At 43.2% G+C, this 26,175-nt stretch overlaps 1 protein-coding gene and 1 long non-coding RNA gene across 4 annotated transcripts; one reads left to right on the top strand and one right to left on the bottom strand.

The window, feature by feature from the left end:
• Positions 1-3,575, top strand: LOC133901776 (uncharacterized). 3 transcript variants are annotated; one of them, XR_009906768.1, is made up of 4 exons: positions 1-303; positions 1,135-1,491; positions 2,510-2,574; positions 2,665-3,566. It is a non-coding gene; the product is annotated as an uncharacterized LOC133901776 (long non-coding RNA). The 3 variants fall into 3 exon arrangements; XR_009906767.1 differs by having other exon boundaries at positions 1-1,491; positions 1,577-2,574; positions 2,665-3,575; XR_009906766.1 differs by having other exon boundaries at positions 1-1,491; positions 2,665-3,563.
• A 13,400-nt stretch (positions 3,576-16,975) lies between these two features.
• Positions 16,976-18,433, bottom strand: LOC133901172 (E3 ubiquitin-protein ligase RSL1-like). Its single transcript, XM_062342449.1, has 2 exons — positions 17,589-18,433; positions 16,976-17,320 (listed from the first exon to the last, which is right to left on the bottom strand). The coding sequence occupies exons 1-2, from the start codon at positions 18,257-18,259 to the stop codon at positions 17,170-17,172; spliced, it is 822 nt and encodes a 273-aa protein (XP_062198433.1). The 5' UTR covers positions 18,260-18,433; the 3' UTR covers positions 16,976-17,169.
• Between the last annotated feature and the right edge of the window lie 7,742 nt (positions 18,434-26,175).

Genomic DNA, 26,175 nt, shown 5'->3' with positions numbered 1-26,175 from the left:
ACATAGTCTCAACCTGGTCGCAACCGAGGCTTCTCAGCATGTCCACGTCATCAAGAAAATACAGCCCGTCTGATAGAAGAATGGATGGTTGGATCAACCACACGTGCGACGTAGCTCTAGAGGATTCCAGGGAAATGAATAGATATCCGGGTCCCGAGAGCACCATGAAAAAAAAAGTTCAGAGTGATAGCTTTTCCTCTGCGATAGCTTTTCCTCTCGAGGACTCTAGCACTCTTCCTCCAAATCCCTCCGCATCTGAAGCTCCGCCTACAGCTCGATCCATTTCATCATAAGTGATTTGAAGTATTGCAGCTTGATAGCTACTCTGTTGATTCGTTTCCATTTGAAAAAAAAGGCCACCGATGAAATGCGTGCAGCCAAACGCAAAGAGATAGAGATAGATAGAGAGGGGGATAGAGAGTCGGCCGGAGGAGAGGACGGCGTCGGATAGGGGCAATGGGGTCCTGGGGGCGGCGGTGGTCACGAGTGAACCGGCGGCGCTACCTCTCCCCCTCCTCCCCCCTCCGCCCACGCGCCTTGATAACGTTGGCGCCGGCGCGATACGGGTCGACTTTGACGGCAGCAGCGTTGCCTTCACCGACGAGAGAGAGAGGCCGAGCCGCAACAGCCTCAAGCCGCCAGGGAAAAAAAAGGCTCGCCCGTCGCCAAGTCCTCACCGCCGGCGCTCCCGATGGCCGCACTCGCCGCACCGTCCCAGGCGTCATCCGCCGTGATTGCTCCCTCGAGCTCTTTGGCCCACCGAGCTCGATCCCCACCCGCAACATCGAACACTCTTCCTTCTGTGTTTTCTATCCGAGCTGGATCCAGGTAGCGGAGAGGGTGAGAGGCAGCTAAGCTGCTAGCTGCTGCTGTTTTCGCTGGTTTGAGATAGAAAGAGCTCGAACAGGAGCTACAGCTACCGCTGTTGTCTCACGATGTGGAAGAAGAAGGAGAGCTAGAGAGAGCATGGAGAGACCAGGGAGAGGGATAAGGTTGGGAGCTTGGTCCAATAATCTGGACTGATTTGTGGGGAGGAGGGGATTGAGCTCCAAGCCCAGCTGAGGTCGACGGCCGTGTGGAGATGCTCTTCTTAATCTCTGTACTAATGGATACTCTTTTATCTTATTTGATGAGGCGGATACAGTACAAAGATTTTGTGCAAGAAAAGTTAGAAAAAACACGAATTGGACCACGAAGAAAATGAAACGATGACTGTCAGCTGTCTTGACAGTGATTGTGCAAGCTCTCGATCTCTTGCTTTAAACATCTTCATTCATATCGGCGTTGCAGTGACTTCTGTCATTACATTTCAATTTGCTTTCTACTTTTTCTGCTTTATTGTCTCACTAGTGTGAATGGTCAAACACAAAACGTACACCAGTATTTACTGTATACATATCTAATTTTCTTCTTCTCTAAAATTACAGGTGCTCTTGGTTAAATAAAGTAACTGAGATCTGCATCTTCACTGCAACAACTTGTAGTTATCAAGTATTTCTCTTAATATTTTAAAACTTACATGTATCTTTAACTTAAGAACAATGGAATATAAGGGCAGGCTTGCGGTGTATTACAGGACTCACCTGCTCTCGGTGAAATTGTTGGTTGGCATCTCAGTAAATCTGCACCACCAATACAATGAATTAATTCATTATCTTAAAAAAAAACTTGATGGATACGAATATCACAAACAAATTGTTTTTTATTTACCCCATCTTAATAAAGATGTTCTGGATTTCCTCACGAACCTGAAGTAAATCATGAAATTGAAGTTTGCAATCACTCGATTGATCAGAAAAGGCAATATGGTAAATTCAAGGTCCTTTAGCTATAGGTTGCTCTTGAACTCCATAATTATAATCTTTAAATTCAATGTCCTTCCAGCCACCATACAGGACAGAAAATTCGTCAGAAATGAAAAATATCCACACGGATAACTGTTCGAATAGAGTGCTGAACTGACATATGTTGAACTATTGAATGGAATCATGCACTGGTTTTAGGTTTAGAGTGTTGAACTATTGATTGCAAATTTAGCAAGGTTTAGAGTATTTGGAACTAAGATAGCAAATATACTTTTTGAATAGACTGTTGAACTGACATATGTTTGATATATGTCCAGGGTTTTAGGAAGGAGAATTTTGAAAAAGGTTCTAGAGGCCCAAAATCTTGTTTAGGCTGCTCTTTTTTTTTATATACATATGTAGCTATGTGAACTCATTTTCTCTACGGTTGAGGTTAAGCAGATACACTTGAATTTAGAATATAGTAGGAATTTTTTTTGTGCAAATTTGTTTGACCTATGGTATGGTTTGATCGTTATGCATTTTTTAACTAAAGATGTTGTTTAATTTTCTGGATGATTTATTCAGTTACACGTATAAATGTCGTCCAGGTGATCTGTTCTCACAAATGCATTTTAGTTATGTAAGTTATATAATTGGAACATATTAGGTTCTAGCCAATTGACCCTCTACCTTCAATTGACTAACATATAAAAATAATGCAGCGAAGCTCAAAGTTTCTAGCTCAATTGCAACTTGCAGATGACAAAATGGATATTGAACCAATGAGGTAAATACCATAGTTACCATAGTTTTATATATTTTTTCAACTCCTTTAAAAACATTTTTAACAATGCTAATAAGCATTACATTTATATAGAGAACAAACTGGATCCAGTCTTGCAGGCTCTAAAATATCATATGATTCAATTATGGAAGATTCAGAGGTAAGTATTAGGATACATTACTTAGCAACTTTTGGTTTTTTTCCGTGTTCTAAAATTTCAGCAAAATGACAACTAACAGGATGACGATGATACACTTGTTACTTACGGCAAAAAGACCAAACAACAATAATCCCAAAGTAATTTAATATGACACACATTATATTTTTCCAACATATTTAACAATATATTTTATTCTAATTTACAGCATGCCTTGTAACAAGACCATCCTTACTAAATAGTAATAGACTCAAGGTAATTTTAATTTTGAAACAAATTTCATTCCTGCTACGTATGTAATAGCATGCTTTATTCTAATCTACACCATGCTTTCTCACATGAGCAATGCTATGTACAAAAACTTTAACCACCAGCCACCGTAATTTTATTGTATGGATAAAAATCCTATATGCAGTACTACCCAGTATGTTATCTTTCCTTACATAACTAATAATATGCACATTCCAGTTGCCACCAGTAGGTACTGAGAACCTAAAATATATTGCTTATTTATTTTTACAATTCCAGATTTTAGATGAAATTTACAGTGCAATCTATTGCAATTATTCACAGGTATCATCAACTACAGACTGACTTTTGGGAGGACTTTGTCATGACATTTTAGAGATCACTTTAGTAACATCAGTGATTCAGCAAGTGACTTTTCTGACTAAACTAATAGTCCATGTTCTTAAACAACATTTCTTATTTTGCTGTAAATACCCATTGTCACTTCCTTTTATAAAAACTACTATCTTTTGCTGTAAACTACCATCATAATATACATGAAAATTATATGTCTTAATCTTACGTATGTATTTAGTTCTTACCCGGGTTCTATCTTGAGCTGCAACCCATTTATTTTTCAGCTACAGGTCAATACAGCGCGCTACCAGCGCGCTACTTTTCTAGTTTGGTCATAAGTGTGTTGCGCTATGAGTCCTCAACTCTAGTTCCCTCTCCTATCAACTCCAATCTGTTTGGGATAACTCAGGGATTAGGGGCGATTTTCCTCAATTGAGTTTCCCAAAATTTGATGGTGTTAATCCTAAATTATGGAAGAAATGTTGTGAAACATTCTTTGAATTGTATGGTGTTCCAGTGGAGTTGTCAATGCGGTGGGCTGTTATGCATTTTGAGGGATCTGCTACTTTTTGGATGCAATCGATAGAACGTAGAGTGCCCTTTATGCAGTGGGAGGAATGTGCACCATAAGATTATGCGTCAATTTTTTCATGTCAACCAAACTGGAACTGTTGGGGAGTATATTGAACAGTTTGACAATTTAGTTCATCAGTTAATGTCTCATGATACCAATTTGAATTCTACCTTACTTACCACTAGATTTATTGATGGTCTTAAAGAAGATATTAGAGCTGTTATTTTGATTCAACGCCCCATAGATTTGGATACTGCTAGCTCATTGGCTTTGTTGTAGGAGGAAGTGTCGAGTCAGTCCACCAGAAGAACTCTGAATAAAGGGGCAGTGGAGATTCATGGGTTAAGTCAGTTTCAGCATATTCTGCTCCACAAAATGATGTAAGAGCACCAACATTCCCCTTATCAGCACCACCAGTAGTAAACAGATCAAGTGCTCAGGTTGTTTCAGATGAGAAGAAAAGTATTTATTCAGATACTAGACGAATGAAAACGTCTGAAGACAGATTATTAGCTTTGAAATCATATCGCGGAGCCAAAGGATTATGTTATACTTGTGGAGAGAAGTGGAGCTATACTCACAAGTGTTCATCAGTAGTGCCTTTACATGTAGTAGAAGAGATGTGGGCAATTGTGGCTGAAAATGGAAGTAGTGAACATATTATGGCAGATCAAGACGTAGCTGAGGTTCCTAAACCAGGTGATCGGTTACTTTCTATCTCTAAACAAGTCATTACAAGTACTGAATCTAGCAATGCCATTAGATTATTAGGATATGTGGGCAATGTAGAAGTATTAATGTTGATTGATTCTGGTAGTTCTTCAAGTTTCCTTAGTTCTCATTGTCTGACTCAAATCCCTAGAGTGCAAACACTAACTAAATCAATCAAGGTAAAAATTGCTGATGGAGGGTTGTTAGAGTGCACTCAAGAAATTCCTTGTTGCAGCTGGCTTTGTCAGGGTCATACTTTTTGTTCACACTTCAAGATCCTACCTCTAGGATGTTATGATGTGGTATTGGGTATGGACTGGTTAGAGGAGCATAGTCCCATGAATGTGAATTGGATAACCAAGTGCATGACATTCTCTTATAAACATTCCACCATCACTCTTCAAGGTATCAAACCTTCAGTCCGTACTTGTGCTATGGTCACAATGAATCAGTTAGAAGCCTTGATGGAACATGATTCAGTTTTGCAGATTTTTGAGCTGTGTACTATTGAATCAATTGATTCTAACAAGGAATCCCCACCTGCTATTCAATCATTGCTGCAAAAGTTTGAGCATTTGTTCACAGAACCACAAGGACTTCCCCCCAAAAGTCCCTTGGATCACATCATACCCTTATTACCATGAGTTCAACCATTTTGGCTTCGACCTTACAGGTATAACCCTGCTCAGAAAGACAAAATCAAAAAACCAGTATATGACATGTTGGCCAATGGAATTATTCAACATAGTGCAAGCCCCTTTGCTTCTCCAGTCCTTTTAATAAGAAAAAAGGATGGTAGTTGGTGTCTTTGTGTGGATTACCGTAGGTTGAATGCATATACTATCAAGAACAAATACCCCTTGCCCATAATTGATGAGCTACTTGATGAACTTTCGGAGGCTGCCATCTTTAGTAAGTTGGATCATTGCGCAGACTATCATCAAATCAGGATCAAGGAGGGAGATGAATATAAAACAACATTTCAAACACATAGTGGTCACTATGAATACAAAGTAATGCCATATGGGTTAACAGGAGCTCCAGCTACCTTTCAAGGTATTATGAATTCAGTGTTGTCATCATTGTTAAGAAAATATGTAGTGGTATTTATTGATGACATAATGGTGTTTAGTGCCACAATGGAAGAGCATGTTCAACACTTGAATTAGGTATTTTCCTTACCGCAATAGCACCATCTTCATCTGAAATTGTCCAAATGCTCCTTTGCTCAAGAGCAATTAGAATTTCTTGGTCATGTCATTAGTAAGCAAGGGGTATCTACAGACTCAACTAAGGTTGAAATTGTTAAAAATTGGCCAACTCCTACTTGTCCAAAAGATGTTAGAAGTTTTTTGGGATTGTTAGGTTATTATTGTAAATTTGTCAAACATTATGGTATTCTGAGCAAACTATTGACTAATCTGTTGAAAAAGGATACCCTTTTCATTTGGACTGCTCAAACAGAAGATGCTTTTTGGGCTCTTAAGCAGGCTTTAATCACTGCTCCAATGTTGGCTTTGCCAAATTTTACAAAGCCATTTGTTATTGAGACAGATGCTAGTGATAAGGACATTGGGGCCGTTTTTCAACAGGAAGGCCACACTATAGCTTTCATCAGCAAGGCCCTTAGTCCAAAGAATAGAGGATTATCTACTTATGAAAAGGAATGTTTGGCAATTTTGTTTGCAGTGGAACATTGGAGGCCCTGTCTCACTCATGCTGAGTTCTTTATTAAGACAGATTAGCGTAGTTTAGTTCATTTGGATGATCAACAGTTAACGATACCTTGGCAGCAAAAAGCTTTAACTAAACTCTTGGGCCTACAATACAAATTGATCTATAATAAAGGAATAGAGAATCGAGCTGCCGATACATTGTTTAGACATCCTAATTTTTCTGTTGATGATCAACTATTAGAGTGCCTTGTCGTAACTTCAGTGAAACCGGTATGGTTGAAAGATGTCATGGAGAGTTTCAGCAAGATCCGGCAACTCTAAGATTAATCACAGCTTTATCCTTGAGCCATTCAATTAAATTCTTTATTTTGCGCAATGGACTGCTCAGATACAAAGATCGAGTTTGGTTAGGTAATAACAGTCAAATGCAGCAGAAGGTGTTGGAAGCTCTTCATGCTAGCTACATTGGGGGCCATTTAGGCTTCCCAGTGACTTATCGCAGAGTAAAAGCTATGTTTTCTTGGCCTCATATGAAGACATCAGTCAAACAATTTATCTCTCAATGTTCAACCTGTCAACAAGCAAAGCTAGATCGAGCAAAATACCCTGGATTGCTGCAGCCATTGCCCATTCCAGCACATGCTTAGCAAATGGTGTCATTGGATTCCATAGAAGGCCTACCTAAATCTGGTCAGTTTAATTGCATTTTAGTAGTTGTTGATAAGTTTTCCAAATATGCTCATTTTGTCCCTTTAGCTCATCCTCTTACAGTTGTGTCAGTAGCTACAGAATATATGCATCACATCTTTAAGTTGCATGGTCTTCCTCAGTCGATAGTATCTGACAGAGATAGAATGTTTACTAGTTTATTTTGGAAAGAGCTATTTTGGCTAACAGGAACTAAGTTATGTATGAGTAGTGCTTATCACCCTCAATCTGATGGACAAACAATGTTTAGAAGCCTATCTACGATGCTTTGTTCATGCTTGTCCAGCAAAATGGAGTCGATGGTTATCATTAGCTAAATTTTGGTACAATTCAAGTTTTCATACAACTTTAGGCTAGTCACCTTTTGAAGTACTTTATGGCCATTCACCTAAACATTTTGGTTTTGATGATATTTAGGATTGTCCGGTACCTGATCTGCAAGAATGGTTGTCTGAACGTAAGATGATGACTCAATTGGTCAGTCAGCACCTTCAGCGAGCTCAACAAAGAATGAAAAACCAAGCAGATCAAAATCGCTCTGAGTGGCAATTTGTTGTTGGTGACTTTGTGTATCTCAAACTTCAACCCTATGTTCAGACTTTGGTGGCTCCACACGCTAATTACAAACTGTCTTTCAGATATCTTGGGCCTTATAAGATCATACAGAAAGTGAACGATGTCGCTTACAAGCTGGAACTACCAACTTCCAGATCTGTTCACCTAGTTTTTCACGTTTCACAATTGAAACGTGCGCTGGGCCATTCCACCCAGGTCAGTGACTCCATTCCTGCAGCTCATCTTGACTCACCAATCCCTGCTATGTTCTTAGACTATCGTCTTTGCTCTGTTGCCGGTCGAATAGTGCCGCAAGTATTGGTGAAATGGTCATCATGGCCATTGACGATGGCAACCTAGGAGAATGTCGACGACATACGTCACCAATTTCCAGAAGCTTCGTCTTGGGGACAAGCCGGTTGTTGAGGAGGGAAGGATGGCAGTGCCTATCTTCAGAGGGACGTCAAGCTGACTCCTACAAGCGGGTTGGAAGCGAACGGGGAATAGGAACCTGACGGAGAACAGGAGACCATAGCAGAAGGAGCTTCTGTCCGCAAGCTGGGCTGGGGCCTCCGTGCCATCAAAGCCAACCCAAAGTACATTGGGTCAAGTTTGGCTGTGTGAGGAGTGGCCCAGGAGGCAATGTAATAGGACTTGTGCAATATAGAGAGAGAGAGGGGGGGAGGAAGACAAACTTGGGGAAGAAGAAGACGATGTTCGAACTGGGCGACAACAGCATCCCAGCGGTCGCCATTGATGAACATCTACCCTGTATAGCTATTCAACTTGAGTGTTAGTTATCTTATCGAGTGGGTTGCTAACACAAATTGATTAGGTCTATCCGGAGCTGGAGTCGTATAGATCGTGGCATCTTTATTGCCTTGGTCTGCATCAAGCTAAGAAGTGGACGAAGCAGAGGTGCGCTAGCTACTACAGTCAGTCGCACACTCTCACTGAAGAGACAACGATCAGTAGAAAGAACCACGAAATTTTCTAGATGAGTATTATGTTTTTGGAGCATAGTTTTAGAAAGTCAACATTGTATATTATGTTACCAGTTCTCAACTCATGTCCTCACGGTGGCTCGCATACTGCTGTCGGAGCACATACGACCATCCAAAGGAACCAACATCACCTCCTCCGGTTGCTTGTAGTTTTGCCTCTCTCTCCTCCCCCACTCGCGTCTTGGGGCGGCAAGAGGAGCACATGCGGTGGCTGAAGCGCCGGGCAATGGCCGGATCTTGGAGGAAACACGAGTGAGAGAGGAGTGATGAGGGAAGAACATGGGAGAGAGAGTAGGGTTGGGCAAAAAAAACCCAAAACTGAACCATAACCGAACCACCAAAATTGTCGGTTTTTTGGGTGTTCGATGGTCGGTTCTTGTTTCAGTGCTATTCGGTGGTTGGTGATTAGTTTGGTTGTAAGTTTTCAAAAATCGAACCACCAACTCCTCATCTCATCCTGTCATCCACCGGTACATTTCAGCCCACTCCCCCGACGGCCCAGCCCACCTAGGTGGCCCACTCGGCCACTCCTCCCGACGGGCCATGCCCAGGCGCCCAGCCGAGACCCCAGCACCCCGTCCCTGACTTCTCGTGTGGCCTTGTAACCCAAGAACCCTAGCGGACTCACCGGCGAGGTCGCAACAACGCCATTACTCACCTGCGAGGCCGCCGCAACGCCAAGCCGCCACCGCCCAGCACCCACCCGCCTAACCCTAGGCACTCGCCATTGGAGTGCCTAACGTCGCCCACCGCCGGAGTGCTGGACAATGCCCGCCGCCCTCCCAACCTAACCCTATCCGCCCAGCGTCATAGTGCTGCCTGCCCGTCGAGCAGACGAGCAAGCCGGCGCTCGAGAAGACAAGTTGATGAGACGAGCTAGTCGGTGAAAACCGAATGGAGCACACCGAAACCGAACTTGCTCGATTTCTATGTATTTTCCATCATCTTCGGTTTGTAGTTTCTGCAAAACCGAAATATTCTTGCACCGAGAAAACCAAACCGATGAAACCAAAAAAACCGATTGCCCAGGCCTAAGAGAGAAAGAGGGAGCAAATCGTATTTCGTTTGGAGTTGAGTTGGGCTTCTAGGTAGGCTAGTTAGATGGGTCAATAAGGAGGCCTAAAAAAGAGTTGGGTCATAAATTGATGGAAATTTGACATTTGAATTCCGAATTCAAATAAGATTTGTTCTATATTTGACCCAAGATTTTTTAATCGAACAAATATTTGATACCCTAATTTTTATGCCTTTAACTTAGTTAGAAGCTTGGACCATATGTCATATTCCTAATTCTGTGTTCTAAACAATCCCCAAGGTCGCACAATCACAGTCAGTATTCTCATATTGTATTTACCCACTAATTCTCATGTTGCATAAAGTGTGAGTTATATATTATACAAGTTCATGTTATGTAGTAATGCACTCATGCTTAATTGAAAGTTCAAAGTTATAGTTCTCTAGTCCATTGTTCCTGATCTGAATTATCAGTTCATGGCCGATATTGATATTTTTCCGCTCTGATGACTCCCTTCCGATGTTTCAGATAGCTCTATGATATCATATTCGCTTCCGCTCATTTTCGATTACAATTTTGAGAAAATAAATGTGAAAGTGGTTTAGATAGACCACTGTCCCTGAATTTGGCGAAGGTCGTACGACCTCCTTTTAGGATGATACATGGCTGAGCATTGGCGCGCTCTCGGCGTCTTTCCCGGCACTGAGAAGTTGGCTATCCGTGGCGGGGTGTGAGCTCTTCTGGTCCCACACCTCTCTGCTATGTAGGGTTGAAAACGGTCAGAAACGATCGGAATACGCTAAAACCGTTTTCATTTCCGTATTTTTTCTCGGAAGCGGAATCGGTAGCGGTAATGTCGAAAGCGAATACGGTATCGGTTATATCGGAAAATCGAAAACGATATTATCGGATCGATAATATGTCGATTTTGATCAGGGATCGATAATTCTGAATGGAAACACCAAAACGTAGCTCACAAGTTATACATCACACACGACAAGTTTAATGAAGTCATACATGACATGACTATAATCGACATGAGTATATGGTATATCAATACATCTTTTATGATAAAACAATTGCTAATTGACAAGTAAAAGGATAAAAATTTTCATATAAGCGCAAATATTTACCACAAGAATTTCAGTTTCAATACAAGCAGTCAAGCACCACACAACCTCGTCACAAGGATTAAAGTGTCCATACAAGCGCAACACTAAGTCTCCATACAAGTTTTGTCCATACAAATATTATGTGACCAAGCACAACACAAACTCATCACTTTTGAATTTCCTCTTTCTTCACTTTTTTGGCGGCCTACAGCTCAACCTCAACCTCATCATCATCACTTGCCAAGTCTTCGTCCTGTTGTTTTGTAGAAAAATTATTCAATTAATCTCCAGCAAGTCATTTTGCACAAATGAGAACAGAAAATAGAAGTAGTTGTACAATTTATATTTTATACCTCAAACATTAGATTATTAGCAACACCCTCAAGAATATCAAGATCAATGACCAATGACGAAACATTCTTAGAACCTGAAATATCAAGGCATGTACATTAGTAAAAATGTGAAGATTTTACATGAGTAGAAGTTTAAATTGTCACCTTTTTTTGCTGCAGCTATCCAATCTTTAGTGCAAATCAGTGCTTGTACCATCTCAGGATCAAGACGAGAACGATATGGATCAACAACACGGCCACCAGCACTAAAAGCCGATTCAGAAGCTACCGTTGACACTTGCATGGCAAGCACATCACGAGCAAGCAGCCATAGAATAGGATACTCATCCCTTTGACCCTTTCACCATGCTAAAATATCAAATGTATGATAATTGGCTTTGGTAACCTTTAATGGTGGTTTTGCCAAGTACTTATCCAAGTCGTTTGCATCATCATCCAGGTCATGTGTGTCATATAGGTAGCTATCAAGTTTCTCATCTACCATGTCCATAAACAAATCTGCCTCTATTGAAGGTGCAGGTGCTTTACTCTTTAAAGATGAAGGATTATTAGCAGCATAGCATTCATACATGTTCCTCATAACACAATTAAATTTGTTAAGTTCATCTTGATAGGATTTTTTTAACACCCTCCTTAAGTAAAATTCTACAATTTTTCTCTTGACAAATGGGCCAGTACGAACTACTCCAACAAGACCGGGATAATTTTTATTCCTTAATCTAAAAAAAGCAGAATAAAGGATCTATTTAAGCCTATGATCTAATCACCATTTCCGATCAAATTCAATACTTCCTCAGTTCCTCCTGCATCGTATGTCTCAGCAACTAACCAACTATACTCTTTAGAGCAAAATCATCAATGAAGAAGCCACTGTGCGTCTGTGATGGACACCAGCACACCGCCACACCGGGCAACCTGACCAGTGACAAGCTTCAATTCCTGGCCACAAATCAGAGCAGGCAACCAAGCTCAGTACTCAGTAGCTCACCACGGGCGGAGGAGATGCACTGGCCGGGGCAAACGCCGAGCGGAGAAGAGGCGCCGAGCGGGGCAGACGCTGGATGGAGAAGATGCACTGGGGGGCGCAGTAGCCGGATGCGCCGGGCAGGCAGAGCAGCCGGATGGAGAAGATGCGTCGGGCGGGCGGAGCAGCCGGATGGAGAAGATGCGTCGGGTGGGCGGAGTAGCCGGATGGAGAAGAAGCGCCGGGCTGGCGGAGCAGCCGGATGCGCCGGGCGGGCGGAGCAGCCGGATGGAGAAGATGCGGAGGAGCAGCCAGATGCGCCGGGCGGAGGAGCAGCCGGATGCGCCGAGCGGAGCAGCCGGATGCGCCGGCCGGAGAGGATGCCCTGGGCGGAGGAGCCGGGCGGCTCGCGCTGGGTTTTTGCGTGACGGCGGCGGCTCGGTGCTGCGGAGTGCGGTGCGGATTGAGGAGTACCTGTGCAGGCCGTGCGGCTGTGCCTGTGCGTGCGCGTGGCGTGACCGCGTGAGGGTTTCTCTTTCTGTGGCCGTGAGCCCATTAGTAGACACCGGATCCAATAACCGAAGGCCCAAGTGAAGTGGGCTGATAAATTTTGGTAAATACCGAAAGCCATATCGATTTTTTCCGAAAAAAATCGGAAAACCGACTAAACGGTCGGAAGTGCCTCAAACTGATTCCGTTGCCGTTTCTGGGACATTTTACCGATACCGATTCCAAAAATTACCAATTTCGAAAAATGCGGTCGGCAGTTTTCGAAAACGGCCCCCGGTAAATCGGAAATTTCCGTTACCGTTTTCAACCCTACTGCTATGTAACCGGTCATCTGGCAAGCAAGTCTGCTATGCACTGTAATCCACAAGCGTTGCCAACTTCTGAAACTCTCTGCTTTTCATTTCATTTCTCTTTTTTTCTGAACTAGAACTTCAGAACTTCAGAACATTGCCGATGTTCTGAACAAAACCTGCTAGTTCGGCTCTGCCTCACTACCGGCATCGGCACTGTTAATGCTATAGAATTCAATTACAATGAAGTAATTCAGGACGCAATATTGTTCTATCGAACTGCTGCTTTGAACAAAGCAACAATCAGGTGCCATACGGAGCTTGAACGATGAATAAAAGTACTGTTCGTACACGTAATGTCTTATTGGAGTCGAATTATGTTATTACTTTTGCTAATTTTCAGGTCCCGGTAGCAATGCCGTTGACGGGCGAGATCAACCGCTGGCGATGATCATTGGAGCAGGCTGCCGCCGATGCTTCAGTCTGAACTCCGAACTCCTAGCAGCACTAAGGGTATGTTTGGTAGAGTTTTTTTTAATATAAATTCTTTTAAAATGAGAGATTCTTTGGAAAAAGTAATTCTGTAGCTAAAAGTGATTATCTAGGGTAAATCTTATGGAGAAAGTGATTATGTGAGGGAGTGAATCAGGGAAAGCCCCCCCCCCCCCCCTTTTTTACTTTCAGCATCTAATTTATTTGAAGAAATCATTTTGCGAGCTGAAATCTGTAAACTACTGTTTTACAGAGCTCTCACTGATTTTACTTTAAGAACTAGTCTGGAAGCTTTGTCAAATAAATCCTAACACTCCTCGCCATCGTGTGCCAAGAAAGACCGAGGCAGCAGCTCAATCGGTGCCGTTGCCATCGCCATGCATGCCAGTTGATTTTGCACAGAGAAATCCCACACCAGATCAGATTCTCAGAGGAATGGTGCATCGAATCATCAAAACTAGGTCGATTTGGAATTGGAAGAGAGTGTGAGTGTTTCATCCATGGCATTTTGCTCTCCCTTCGTCTGCTGCGAGCTGAGACCTTACAGGGGCTGGAGGCTACTACAAAAATGGCAAGAGAGGGAGAGTTGTGTGGCCGGCTAGTCATGGGAGGCAGGTTAGAGTTGTTGCCTCCTATGAGGTCTTGAGTTCATTCCCAATCAGCACCAACATTTAAGTATTCTTAAAGAGCATCTCCAAGAGATACCCAATATAACTGTCTATAGTTAAATTTAGAGATTTTACCTTAAAAACCCTCTCCAACAGGTCTTATATGGTTCCCCATATTTAAAAACTCATAATATCGCCTCCATCCTAGCTAAAAGTAGAGAACCAACCAGACTCTCAATCCCACCTGGTCGCACCGCTCTCATGCGGCCTGCCGTTGCCGCTAGGCATGGCCGCTTCCTAGTGCAGCTTGCCGGCCACCGGCACACACACCCCGCCTCGGCGTGTTGAGCGATAACATGCAGTCCAGTCGGAGGCCGGTATCGATGAACTCGTCGTAGCCAAATTGAGCAAATACTGACCTCCTCGCTACCAAATCGATCCCAAATGTACCTCGTCGCCATGAAATCGACCTCACCACCACGAAATCGAGCTCAAATCGATGAACTTCAAAAAATCTTTCCTGCCATGGCCATTGACGAGCTCGTCATAGCCAAATCGAACAAATACTTACCTCCTCGCTACCAAATCGATCCCAAATATACCTCATCGCCGTGAAATCAACCTCACCATTGCAAAATCAAGCTCAAATCAACCTCGTTGCTGCAAAATTGAGCTTCACGATTGCTAAATCTAGCTCCTGTCCATCCGCATCGAGACCGATTTGAGCGGCAGTGCGTCTCATCGTGTAAAGCGTCCATATTGTGCGTGTCCTCATGCTGAGATAGTAAGATGGGAAGGGCCAGAAACGAGTGGCTGTACGATGTAGCAAGATGGGAGGAAGGAGGGAGATGAAGGGCGGGGTCACACAACGGTGACACAGGAGAGGAGACAGAGATGAGTCTGTTGAAATATAGAGATTGAATATAAGGAGTCTATTGGAGATGCAGAAAATTGAGAGAGTGAATTTTATTAGAAAGACTCCCTATACGAAGATAGGGAGAGTGTGTTTTAAGTCTCTGGAGATGTTATAAGGCTGAGGGATTTCTCCATCCCTTTAATATTAAAATGGCAAGAGAGGAAAGCACATTTTACTTTATGTCGACAAGGGTAACTCCATGGGAGGAGGCATCGACGGCCGTATCCCTGTTTCGACTGTTTTTGCCACAGACGTCACCCGTATCTGGTCTCCAACGGAATCGGCAAAGATGCTTTTTTAGAGCTACAGGGAAGCAAGCTCTGGCTGGAGATTAGCAAATTTGCGAACAGAAATCGGCACCCGCATCACTGTGCATAGAGTATGCGTGTGGATCTGAGGGAAGAAAGAGGGTAATGAAAGGTAAGAATAGGATAGCTGTTGGAAATGAAAAAAATAAAATATACTATAATAATATTAGATGATACTGTAATAGTATTATAAAAGATAAATTTTTAGAGCATTTATTGAAAATGGCCTAAATAGCAGTGGCTGAACTGAATACCTCCCTGCCAAGAACATGGCCTGTAAGAGGCTGTGGCGAGTGGCGGCACACCCTACTGGAGGGGGAGCGGGGGTGGGTGGGAAGGAAGGAGGCGGCCGGCATATTTCCAGAGAAGTGGTCTCGGCAAAGCTGACGGATTCAGCGAATTTGCCCGTCTTGCTCGAAGCAGCGGAGCGTCCTATATTTTGGCAGACGCGCCGGGGCCAGCAACGAGGCGTCGAAGGATCGATGAACGCCGTTCGACGGCCGTTGTCGAGACGACGGTGGCCGCATCTACCGAGCCCGGTGGCTCCAGCGACAGCGTGCAGCGTTTCAGCCGAAGAAGAGCTGTGGAGAATAAAACGTTGGTGATTTACTTGGGCCTAATTTTCTCCTGCTTGGACCGAACTCAATAGGAGTGAATGGGCCCAAAAAAGCTCCCTTTCGGCTCCTGTGAAGAACTCGGAACTGCAGCGGCTCAGACAGACAACAATGAGCAAACCCACAGTAGTTTTGGCTTCTTTTCTTCTTTGAATTTTTTCGACAAACGTGCAAAATCTTTGCACGTATTTCATTAAGAAGAAGCGAGAATAATTTGAGCTTTTCAACGCCAAGGTACCGAGTCACGATGCCTGGAAAGGCTAACACACCAAAGGACCCAAAGAAAAAAGTACTCTTTTTATGGAATGGTAATACCATTAACTAGAGGCCGACGCAATGTCTGTGCCCACAAGAACGCTGGCTATAAGAAACCCGAACATTAGTGAAACTAGAAACATCAAAAACATGATTTCTTTGAATATGACACCACATGCTGCTAAATCAAAAGCTGAAGAGGTCAGAGCTGACTTAAGGTTGGTTGCATCCGTCTCCAGTATCACACTTATCATCTCGGCATCGGCATCGGAAGCATAATTTAGGGCCTTCATAGCTGCTACAGCTTCAGACTGCAATGCATCATTTAAATGTTCAAGCTTGCTGGCTCCTGACCCCATCACTGAACCATGATGATCTCGAATAACAAAGCCCCATCCTCCTGTGTGGTTATGATCAAAGAACGCTCCATCAGTGTTTATTTTCAGGTACTCGTCACTGGGACACTGCCATTTCAATGTCGAGGATTGTTAATGATCCACCGGCTTCCGATAGAAATCCAGGAATTCAGTGCTAGTTTTCTGAATGTGAAAAAATAGCTGCCCAGTTGACTGAGCATTATCCCCAGCATTGACACCATTTCTCTCTGACCATAACATCCATAAGGCAGTTATAACTTTGATTTGCCTTTCCTCCGGCCACTCTCAAATTTGAAGCAGAACTTCTTTTGGCGATTGCAGAGCAGCCATATCAATGCGTTCTTCTTCAAGTAACAGCTCTCTCCAAACTGTCGTCACCGACTTGCACTCACAGAAAAGATGATCCCCATCTTCATCAAGCCTATAGCACCGTGGGTACCTAGTGTCAATATCCAACCCCCGGTTACTAATGCCTCCCAGGTTACTGTATTTTTCCCCAATGATGAATTCTCAGCATAATGGAGCACAACAGTAAAAGATCGAGAAACACACATATTTTCTTTTCTTATATCCGAACGGTGGAAAAACATAGTGGCCGATCATGCTGTGGAAGTACCACGGAGAGAGGCAAGATGTTCATACGAAAAAGTCAAGGTGGCATTGACACTCAAGGCAATTCACAAAAGATGTCACAGACAAGCTCTCTTCTGAAACCTCTGCTTCAGACATCCATTGCTGCAAATGCATACTATACATAATCTAATAATCTCCAACAAGAGCTATTACATACAAATGGATAACTAACTTGATCGATTCAACATTCATTGATGAAAACGCTTGGTTTGCATTCAAATCTTGCGTTAAGCTGAGTGAAAGGGCGGTCAGCATCCTCTTGCGGTGGAATGCATGGGCAAACTCCCACTGGAAAAGGCGAGCCGCAGTCGTAGCAGAAGACAGTGCCACACCTGCAAATCTCAAGAACAGATGGTGATCAATTTCCACAAAGGTAAATACCGATGAGTTTCCTCAGAGGTGCAGTCATCGGTCAAGCCAACATCACTTTCAGGTCAGTCAACTCAATAATTCCAGAAGCGTGTACAATTCGTAGTAGATAGATACTATTATCAATTTTGAAGATTAGACAATTGCAGTAACCTTCAATTCACAATCCTAAGAAAACTAGAAAGTGAATGCAAATTTGAAGAGAAGAATCTGTAGTAAGTTAATGATTACCTGCAAACCATGCGCTTGCACCCGTCAATCTTGTCGATCATGGCGCGGCAGCTCGGGCAGCGCCTCCAGTTACGACCCTGGGCGAGCCGGGCTAGCACGCACCCTTGGCCGCCGCCGCCGCCGCCGCCGCCGTGGCGATCGTCCCACGGCTCCTCGCACTGCAGGCAGAACTCGCGCTTGCAGGTGGGGCACTCCACATTGGACGCCTCGCCCTGGCCCGCCCCGCCGCCGTCCTCGAGCACCACCAGCTCGCCGCAGCACCGGTAGGGGCATCGCGCGCGGCCGGGCCCGACGGCGCGCTCGCAGAGCGCGACGCACCAGGCGTCGAAGACGTCGATGTAGAGCAGCTTTTTGCACGCCTCCGGGTGCATGACGCCGTCGCGGCACCCGAGCGCCGGGCAGGGCACGGGCACCGCGCCCTCCGCGACGCGGCCCTCGATGTAACCGACGAGGCAGCCGACGCAGAACTCGTGCGCGCAACCGGCGGCGGCGCGGAACCGGTCGAGCACCAGCTTCGTCTCCATGCAGATGCCGCAGTAGAACCGACCGATCTCGTCGTCCGTGAGCGGCGCCACGCGCGCGCGCGCCGATGGACCCGGCACGGAGCCGCGGATGAGCTCCTGCAGGTACGGATCGTCGGCGGCGGCGTGCCCTCGCGCCGCGTTCGCCATGAGTGGGAGTGGGTGGGGGAACGCGTGGTGGGTCGGCGACAAGTAGTGGACTTGCTTTCGTGATTCCGTGCAGGGGCGAAACCAGTGTCTGGTACACCGGCACTATCTCCGTGAAGTCATCGTCAGTTGCGATTCGTTATGTATAGGTGCGAGCGCTTTTCTTAGGTGGAAAGAAATCCGACGAGAAACTGTGTGGAAATGGCGTTGGAAACGGCTGAGTCATTTCGCTCTGGATACATTTCTTTTCCACGCCATCTAAACAATTACTTAAAAATAGGATCGACGTCTCATAGGATGAAAAACGACGGCCGCCAGTGGATGTTTGGGGGAGGGGATTCCATTTTCGACTAGATTCTTCATTGGCGGGTTTAGAGGAAGGTTATTGGAGGTAGGTTGGCTCAATAAAGGAGGTGGACATGGGAGCACAGTAGTGAGGTGGCGAGGACGTCGTCACCCGCGCGTGGTGAAAGATGGTTGGTGGGTGGTGCTAGTGCGGGGTGAGCGGAGATGTCCCAATAAAGGTAGGTTAGTGCTATGGTGATCAGCATCAATTGTAGCAGTGTTGCCGAAAATAGGTGAAGACGAGCAGTGATGAGAGAGTGAGCCAGCATTGGGAGTGAACAGGACCGTACCGTAGTATATAGGGGTCCTATGTAAAATTAAAATTACACTCTCAGAAAAGAAGATATCCTTTCTCGAATACAATATATGTGTATAAAAAAATAGAATTAATGTTATATGTGGTCAATATTTATAAATAAAAGAGGAATATTTGAGAAATTCGTAAAAATATAATAATGTCCAATCTACGAGAGTTATGGTTTGTGAAGAGTCTATTTATATTCTATATGCTATATCATAGAATCCAATTTGAAAAGGTGATGAAAATTCAGTTGCATCTAAAGGCGAAAACATACTTAATACTAGTTCTAATTTTTGTACGAAAATTTATGAGACGTAGCTATTTGCAGTAAGATGAATAGCCAAGTTAATTGACTGCTGATCTAATTAATAATCTAAAATTATAAAAATTAACTTTAGTAAGATAAGATTAATAGCTATATAAACCCCTTCAGACCCTATACGGTCGCCCATCCTGCACTTAAAGCGAGTACAGGAGTGGGGATAGTAGGTTAAAGACTCTGTTAAACGACTCACAATCAGGGTTAAAAAACTGTTGGTAACCGCCCAAAAATCACGGTTACCGACCTTCTCGGTCCGGTCCGGTTTCAGAAACCGAACGGTAACCGAAATTTGAATTCAAAAAATTCGAAAAAATAAAAAAATTCAAAACAAATTCAAAAAATCTTTAAAAAAAACTAGACACAATTATAAGACCTTCTGTGAATTGTTTTTTCAAAAATAATATCGTTTGCATCATATTCTATAGGGAGAAAATTTGAAAAAAATGAAAAAAAATTGAAGCGTGCGGCTCAGTTATTAACTCATGTTAAGGAAAAGTGTAACATGTAAACACATATTTTTCTTGTATAAAATGTATTTTAAGAGAATCTTTAAAATTGATTTCACTTTATTTAGAGTTTTATTAAATTCTCTATGATTTTTACAAAGTTCACAAGCATAAAGTGAATATGTTAAGAAACAGCATTGTAATTAATTTTTTCATGTCTACTATTATTTTTTCTACGTAAATCATAGTATAAATAAGCTAATGAAAGTGGTTTCACTAATTTTTGAGGTGTGATGGGTTAGTTATGAATTAATCTAGTCGCAACACATTTACACAATCATGCATGTTACAATAACTAATTCTGAGTTCATGTATTTTTAAAAGACATAGGATCATGTAAGAAGACTAACAAAATTAGTTTCATGATGTTTGGATTAGCAAAGAGTAAACTATGCATTTAACTTGGTTTAACAAATAAAATTTCCCACAGAAAATTTTGAACTTTTTTATGAGTATAAATACTTTTATCATGTAGATCATGTTAGAAGGAAGCCAACAAAATTTGTTTCACTTGATTTGAAGCTCAGATGAATTAGTTATTGATTTTACAAGGTTGAGCTCTTTTTTAGATTTTTTGTTGAACTGCGCTGAAATTCGATAAAACCGCTCGATAAATCGAGAAAACCGAGCGGTTACCGACCCAAACCGCTCGATAACCGAACAATTCAAAAATGCGAGAAAATCGCTCGGTAACCGACCAAAACCGAGCGGTTACCGAATAGCTAAAATCGCGATTTTTTTCCAAAATTCAAATTTTGCCAAATGAATTTTCTCCGATTTTTTTTGAATTTTTGATCGGTAACCGCGGTTATCGCGCATTTTCAGTTACCGTCGGAGCTCGGTAACCGAGCTCCGGTCGGTAACGTAAACATTGCTCACAATCGTCGTCTAAAATAAATTAAAAAACATGCGTCTAGGTAATAGCAACGGTCTTTCTTTTCGGGACCTGGACTCCGCGTGTGCGGAGGGAAACTAGACAAAGCGCACCTCCCCTCCCAACAAAGCCCATGCGTGGTTGGTCACGCTGGACTATATGGGTTATTCCGAATTTATCTATAGCAGCCCACTCGTTGATCGGCCAGTGGGCCCAATTATTTTGTGATAATTTGGATTCCAAAAAATACATTGATATAAAAAAATGCATTTCCCTTTAAAAAGTACTCACATGTGTGTTTCCATATTTGTAGTTGCTTATGAGCATTGTTCCACTAATTTAAAGTTAGTTCCATTTGTTCAACAGTGATGTTCCACTAGTACCGACTCGATTTTCTATTGGATTGCACATGATGTTCTACTTATTCATTTGCAATGTTCCACTGATCCATCAAAATTGCCCCAATAATATATAGTTATTGTTCCACTAATTCACTTGCAGTGTTCCATCATATCAATGGCGATGTTCCACTAGTCCGTGAGCAAAACAAATAAAAAATTAAAAGAAACCATCTAAAACTGAAAGAGAAATGAGAGAAAGGAGAATGCTCATAAACAAAAATAAATAAATCATGAACTAAATAAAAAGGCAAAGAATATATAAATACTTACAGGAAATGAGGCAAAAAAATTCATGAACTAAATTGGGGCTGGTGCAGCCTATCCCATTCCCTGGGCCGAAGAATACACCCCATATAGGAGGGCTGTGTGGCGATGGGTTGGGCTCCGCCTACGCGGCAGCGAAGATTGGTATTTCTTTTCTCCCATGTGAAAATATGTTAATAGTCAAAGTATTATATTTATACTATACTTTGTTAGTATCGACAACGCTATTCTACACCCTGGGGTAGAATAATATTTTACATCTAGTAGTTACTCCTAAAAAAGTATAGTGAATTACTGAGCCGAAAACAAGTTACTATAGTAATAGATCATCAGTAGTCACTGTCACTAGTTACTACTGAATCTATATTTCTATAAAAAGTACGAGTCGTAGTAGATTCGATTGATTTCTATTATCTATTCGAGTTAATCAAATGGTCACCGATAAAGTTGGATCTTGTTTCCCATTTCAAAAATATATTCAATATATTATTATTTGCCTTTAATACCTAGACGTCCATTATTTGCCTTCCAAATATTCATTCTGGATTTCTGTGCACCGCCTCCCGCACTTTACCTACATCGCTGGCTTTCTCTAGAGGGTGTGTCGTTTTCCGCACTTCGTCTACAACATCAGCTTCCTAGATAGGGTGTGCCGGCACCCGCACGTCGCCTCCACCATTGTCTACCACGGAGGTCACCTCCTTCGCGTATCTTTACACTAAGGTATTATACGAGAATTATTTTTATCTCCTTACAAATCAGTAACTATCTTGATCCTCATAACGTTGCTACGGACGACCAACTCTAGACGATACGATCCCTTTCACCTTTCTATATATGTACTCGTCATTCTTCTCCTCTGAAATTACATGATCATAATGTGAATTTTATATATACAAATCTTTCTTTTGTTATGCTATATTCTTTTACTTTTTGGATTGTTATATCCTAGATTGATTTTACGTATATAAAACATGTGTGCAGTTGTTAGTTTTGTTTAATAATTCAGTGTGGTATAACTAGACCCTGGGTGTAAATTAACACTTGTATTGTTAGCATAGTATAATAAAAGTTACTTCTTAGAGTTTTTTTTTCTATGTGAGTCTCACATGTCAATAAAAAATTCTAAAATTATATATTTCATTTTCTTTCTCTTTCAAAACTCGTGAAAATTCAATCCTGACGCATAGCGCCCACTAGGGGTGTTCAACTACGGTTCCATCAAAAACCCTCCAAACCATTCAAGGCCTCAGCTACAACTTATTTGTTAGCTTGGCTTGATTGATGAATAGTGTCAAACGGTTGAACGGTTTGGCAGAAACCGTTGTACACAGTTCCTAGCCTCCACTATTACTACAACAGAGTATGTTGATATCTAATGTCATCTACAAAGACATAAGAAAAAACATACATGAATAGCTAGTAAGAAATACCTCCAAAACATGCCATGCATGTTTTTTAATTTAAATCCAACAGCTTAACATTGTCACATGCATAATCAAAATACTACCGCATGAACCACACTGTTCTCATGCGCACATCACCTGACAAATTAACCAAGCCTTCTTCCGAGCACTCACAAAGAGGCAAGGAGGAACACACACACATATCGAAAACAGTACCAAATTAACCTCAGAAAAAGTGCTGAAATGAAACACCGGGATACACGGGCTTGCTAGTCCATCAAGTCCACAACATGATGCGAATCAAGCAACTTCCATGAAGGCAAAGGATGAAGCCGCCACATATCCTTCAGACTTCCGGTTCACGCCGGTTGCACTTCCCTCTCGACGCCGGCGTGCCGATGTGGCGCTCCCGGCTGCGCAGTTTCACTCACGCATGAACACAGTGCCGCGGGCGAAAACGCCATGGACGTTGGGGCACTGGCACAGCTCGCCTCCTTCCTCCAGCCCTGGCGGCATCGGAAGCCCGCACTCGTAACAGAAGGCGAATCGGCACCTGAATGGCGTCAGAAACATCGGCGCAAGGAGTTAGAGATCACCATTGCAGTACCGAGGTCATCTCAATAGATATTTAAAAATTCATCCTCTATAATACTATTATAGCATCTCTTAACATTATTATAGCATTCTCTATTTTTTTTTATCTCCAACAGCTACTCTATTCCCTACATTTCATTACTCTACTCCTTCCCTTGAACCCATGTGCATACTGTGTAAATAGTGATACAGATGCTATAGAGTACTAGCAAATTTAAAGTAACACATTCTCGCTCTGTAATACTGTTCACCTTAATACCTTAGCTATTAATGGCAAACTTCTGGTGCAACAGTATTTTTCGGGTTTCTATAGTACTAGAAATCTTTCTGATTGGAGATGGCCTGAAGAAAGATACATCAAATGGATAAGTTGGTATGTAATAACCATAAGGGAAAGCACGTTGATAAGAGAAATAAGACAGCATGCACCTGGATGTATGTATCTCTATGCTAGGGATCAGCGATCAAAGGCAAGTGACAAAAAGGACCAAATGTACAAACGAGAGGTGAAGGACCTGATTGTTTAACATTTTGGATATCACAACAAGGAAGAAAGTCTAAAAAATGGCACTACTAGATTAAGCCTATTTGGAAAGCAGGATTTTTTTCTCGATTTATACCAGCACTGTTTCATGTGAACATCATGCAAAATTCATGTCGAGTTCCTAGGCATAATCTTGATTTTTATATAAAGAAACAGGACAACGTTTGCATATCAGTAAAAAACGTATCCTATTTCTGAACCATCTGCAAAATTGACTTATGCTAGAGCATTAATAGTTCAAAACAAGTTAACAAATGTTACACCATTTACATGGAGCTATATGTTTTTAGGAACAACGGATATTTTTCACCCACTTCAGAAGAAGCCAAGTAACCACGGTTCTTACAGCAACGAAGGAACAAGAAACAAAGAAACGAAAACAAACTAGCGAAACCACTGCAGTTCTCCAGGCAACTATACTGAATCCAATGAAAAATATCTAAATGTAGAAATAAATGACAAGCTAAACAAATCCGAAACAATAACAATTTTTTGGAATTTTGACGAGAGGTTAACCTGAAGTTGCTATTATGCACTAGATGGTGAGGTGAGATTATGTGATAATCAATCGATTGAGACAACGGCAAAAAATATTGTACGCTTGCCATGAATGGAGTAATCATTTTTATTTTCTTAAAAAAGCACAATATCAAACTTCAGAAACCGCTCTATCTGGATAGCTAGGATTTGATCTAATCCCTTAACAATGGTAAGGAAATTAGTTTATCTTCCTTTCAAATCCAAATGGATTATGGATTATGTGTATTATATTCCCCCTCAATCAAAACAAGCACTAGTACCGTAAGACGGACAGAAAAAGATCCTATGACGTAACCGCATCGTGATGTGGCCGCTAACATGTGGACCAACTTTCAGTGGGCCTCATGTGTCAGCGGGGACATCACCTCATGCAGTTACATTAGATAAACCGCTTCCAGGACAACTCTATGCACGGTGGAGTAATCAAATTGTGTAAATGAAACTGTTCATGCTGGAGTAATAGAAATGAGTGAACGCAAGAACTTGAGACAAATTTAACGTGACAAGAGTACCATACCTGCACCGCATAACATTGCACCCCATGGTCCTCTCGACAAGAATCCTGCACTTGGGGCACTGCTTCCACCGGCGCTCGGAGGCGAGCTTCTTGACGAGCCCGGCCTCTGCCTCTCGGCACAGTCATGCTGGCCGCTGTCATCGGTGCTCTAGTCCAGGCCGCAAGTGGCGCACATCAGGTGGTTGCACGCCGGGCACGGCGCCATAGATGGTGTCTTGGCGCCGGTGCTCTCGAGCATGATCCTGCACTTGCGGTTTGGGCAGTAGATGCGCAGGTTTGGCGGGATGGAACTCTCAGTGAGTCAGTCGCCCCAGCTGCTGAACGCGGCTAAGTCGGTGGACTTCTTGCAGTGCTTCGGGTGAAGGATGCCATTGTCCTCGCCCCTGCACTCCAGGTCCGGGCACGGGATCGGCACCTCACCGGCGTTTATCCTGCCCTCAATATATGTGGCCATGCACTCCACACAGAACTTGTGGCTGCACTGCATGCCGTGGAAGATGTCAAAGATGGGGTGAACCTGGATGCCGCAATCAAACTTGGGAACATCATCGTCGGCGAGAGGAGGCACCCTCTGCTGCTTCTTGGTCGATGGGCCTAACTCGTCTAGGTCGAGTTCAGATGGATGGAGGCCTCATCTTTTGGCGATGCTTTCTAGGGAGGACTCAGGGCGGTCTTCTTCGGTGGTGGGGCGGTGGTGGTACGATTCCTCCTCCTTGGGCGCCTTGGATCTTGTAAGGTGCTGCTCTAAAAATATTCCATAGACTCCCGGCTCCTCCATTTGCTCCTGCCTCTGAGCGTCGCGAACAATGGACTCGTACCAGTCGTTATCGTGACCTTCCTCCTCGACGGGAAAGACGACCGAGGATTTGGCTGCAGTGTGGAACGGAATAACCCTACCCGAACCCCGCCGTTCCAAGGGAAAAAGGAGTATACGTAGTCTGGAAAAAAACCACGTTTTGTGGAATGGAATAACTCCGCCCGAAGCCCCCCAATCCTATCCTCTCGCGCCGCTCACCTCTCCGATCCGACGGTACCCCCAGTCCCCCACTCGACTCTGGCGCGACCTGCTCGTCCTCACGTGTCGCTCGTGTCCCCGATTCGACAATGCCTTTCTCGAACCTGGCAGCTCCTACTAGTCCTCTCGCGCCGCTCGTTTCTCCGATCCGGCGCCGCCTTGCTCGACTTCGGTGGCTCTTCCAGCCTCCCTACCCATGACTTCCTCCCTGGCAAATCACCTCTCACATATCTATTATAGGAGGGCGGCACGTACTGTTCATTTGCGGCTGTGTGGGTTCGTTGGCGCCC

This window comes from Phragmites australis, chromosome 20 (assembly GCF_958298935.1).
Source record: "Phragmites australis chromosome 20, lpPhrAust1.1, whole genome shotgun sequence".
Taxonomy (NCBI): domain Eukaryota; kingdom Viridiplantae; phylum Streptophyta; class Magnoliopsida; order Poales; family Poaceae; genus Phragmites; species Phragmites australis.
This window is presented reverse-complemented; position numbering and strand designations above follow the sequence as displayed.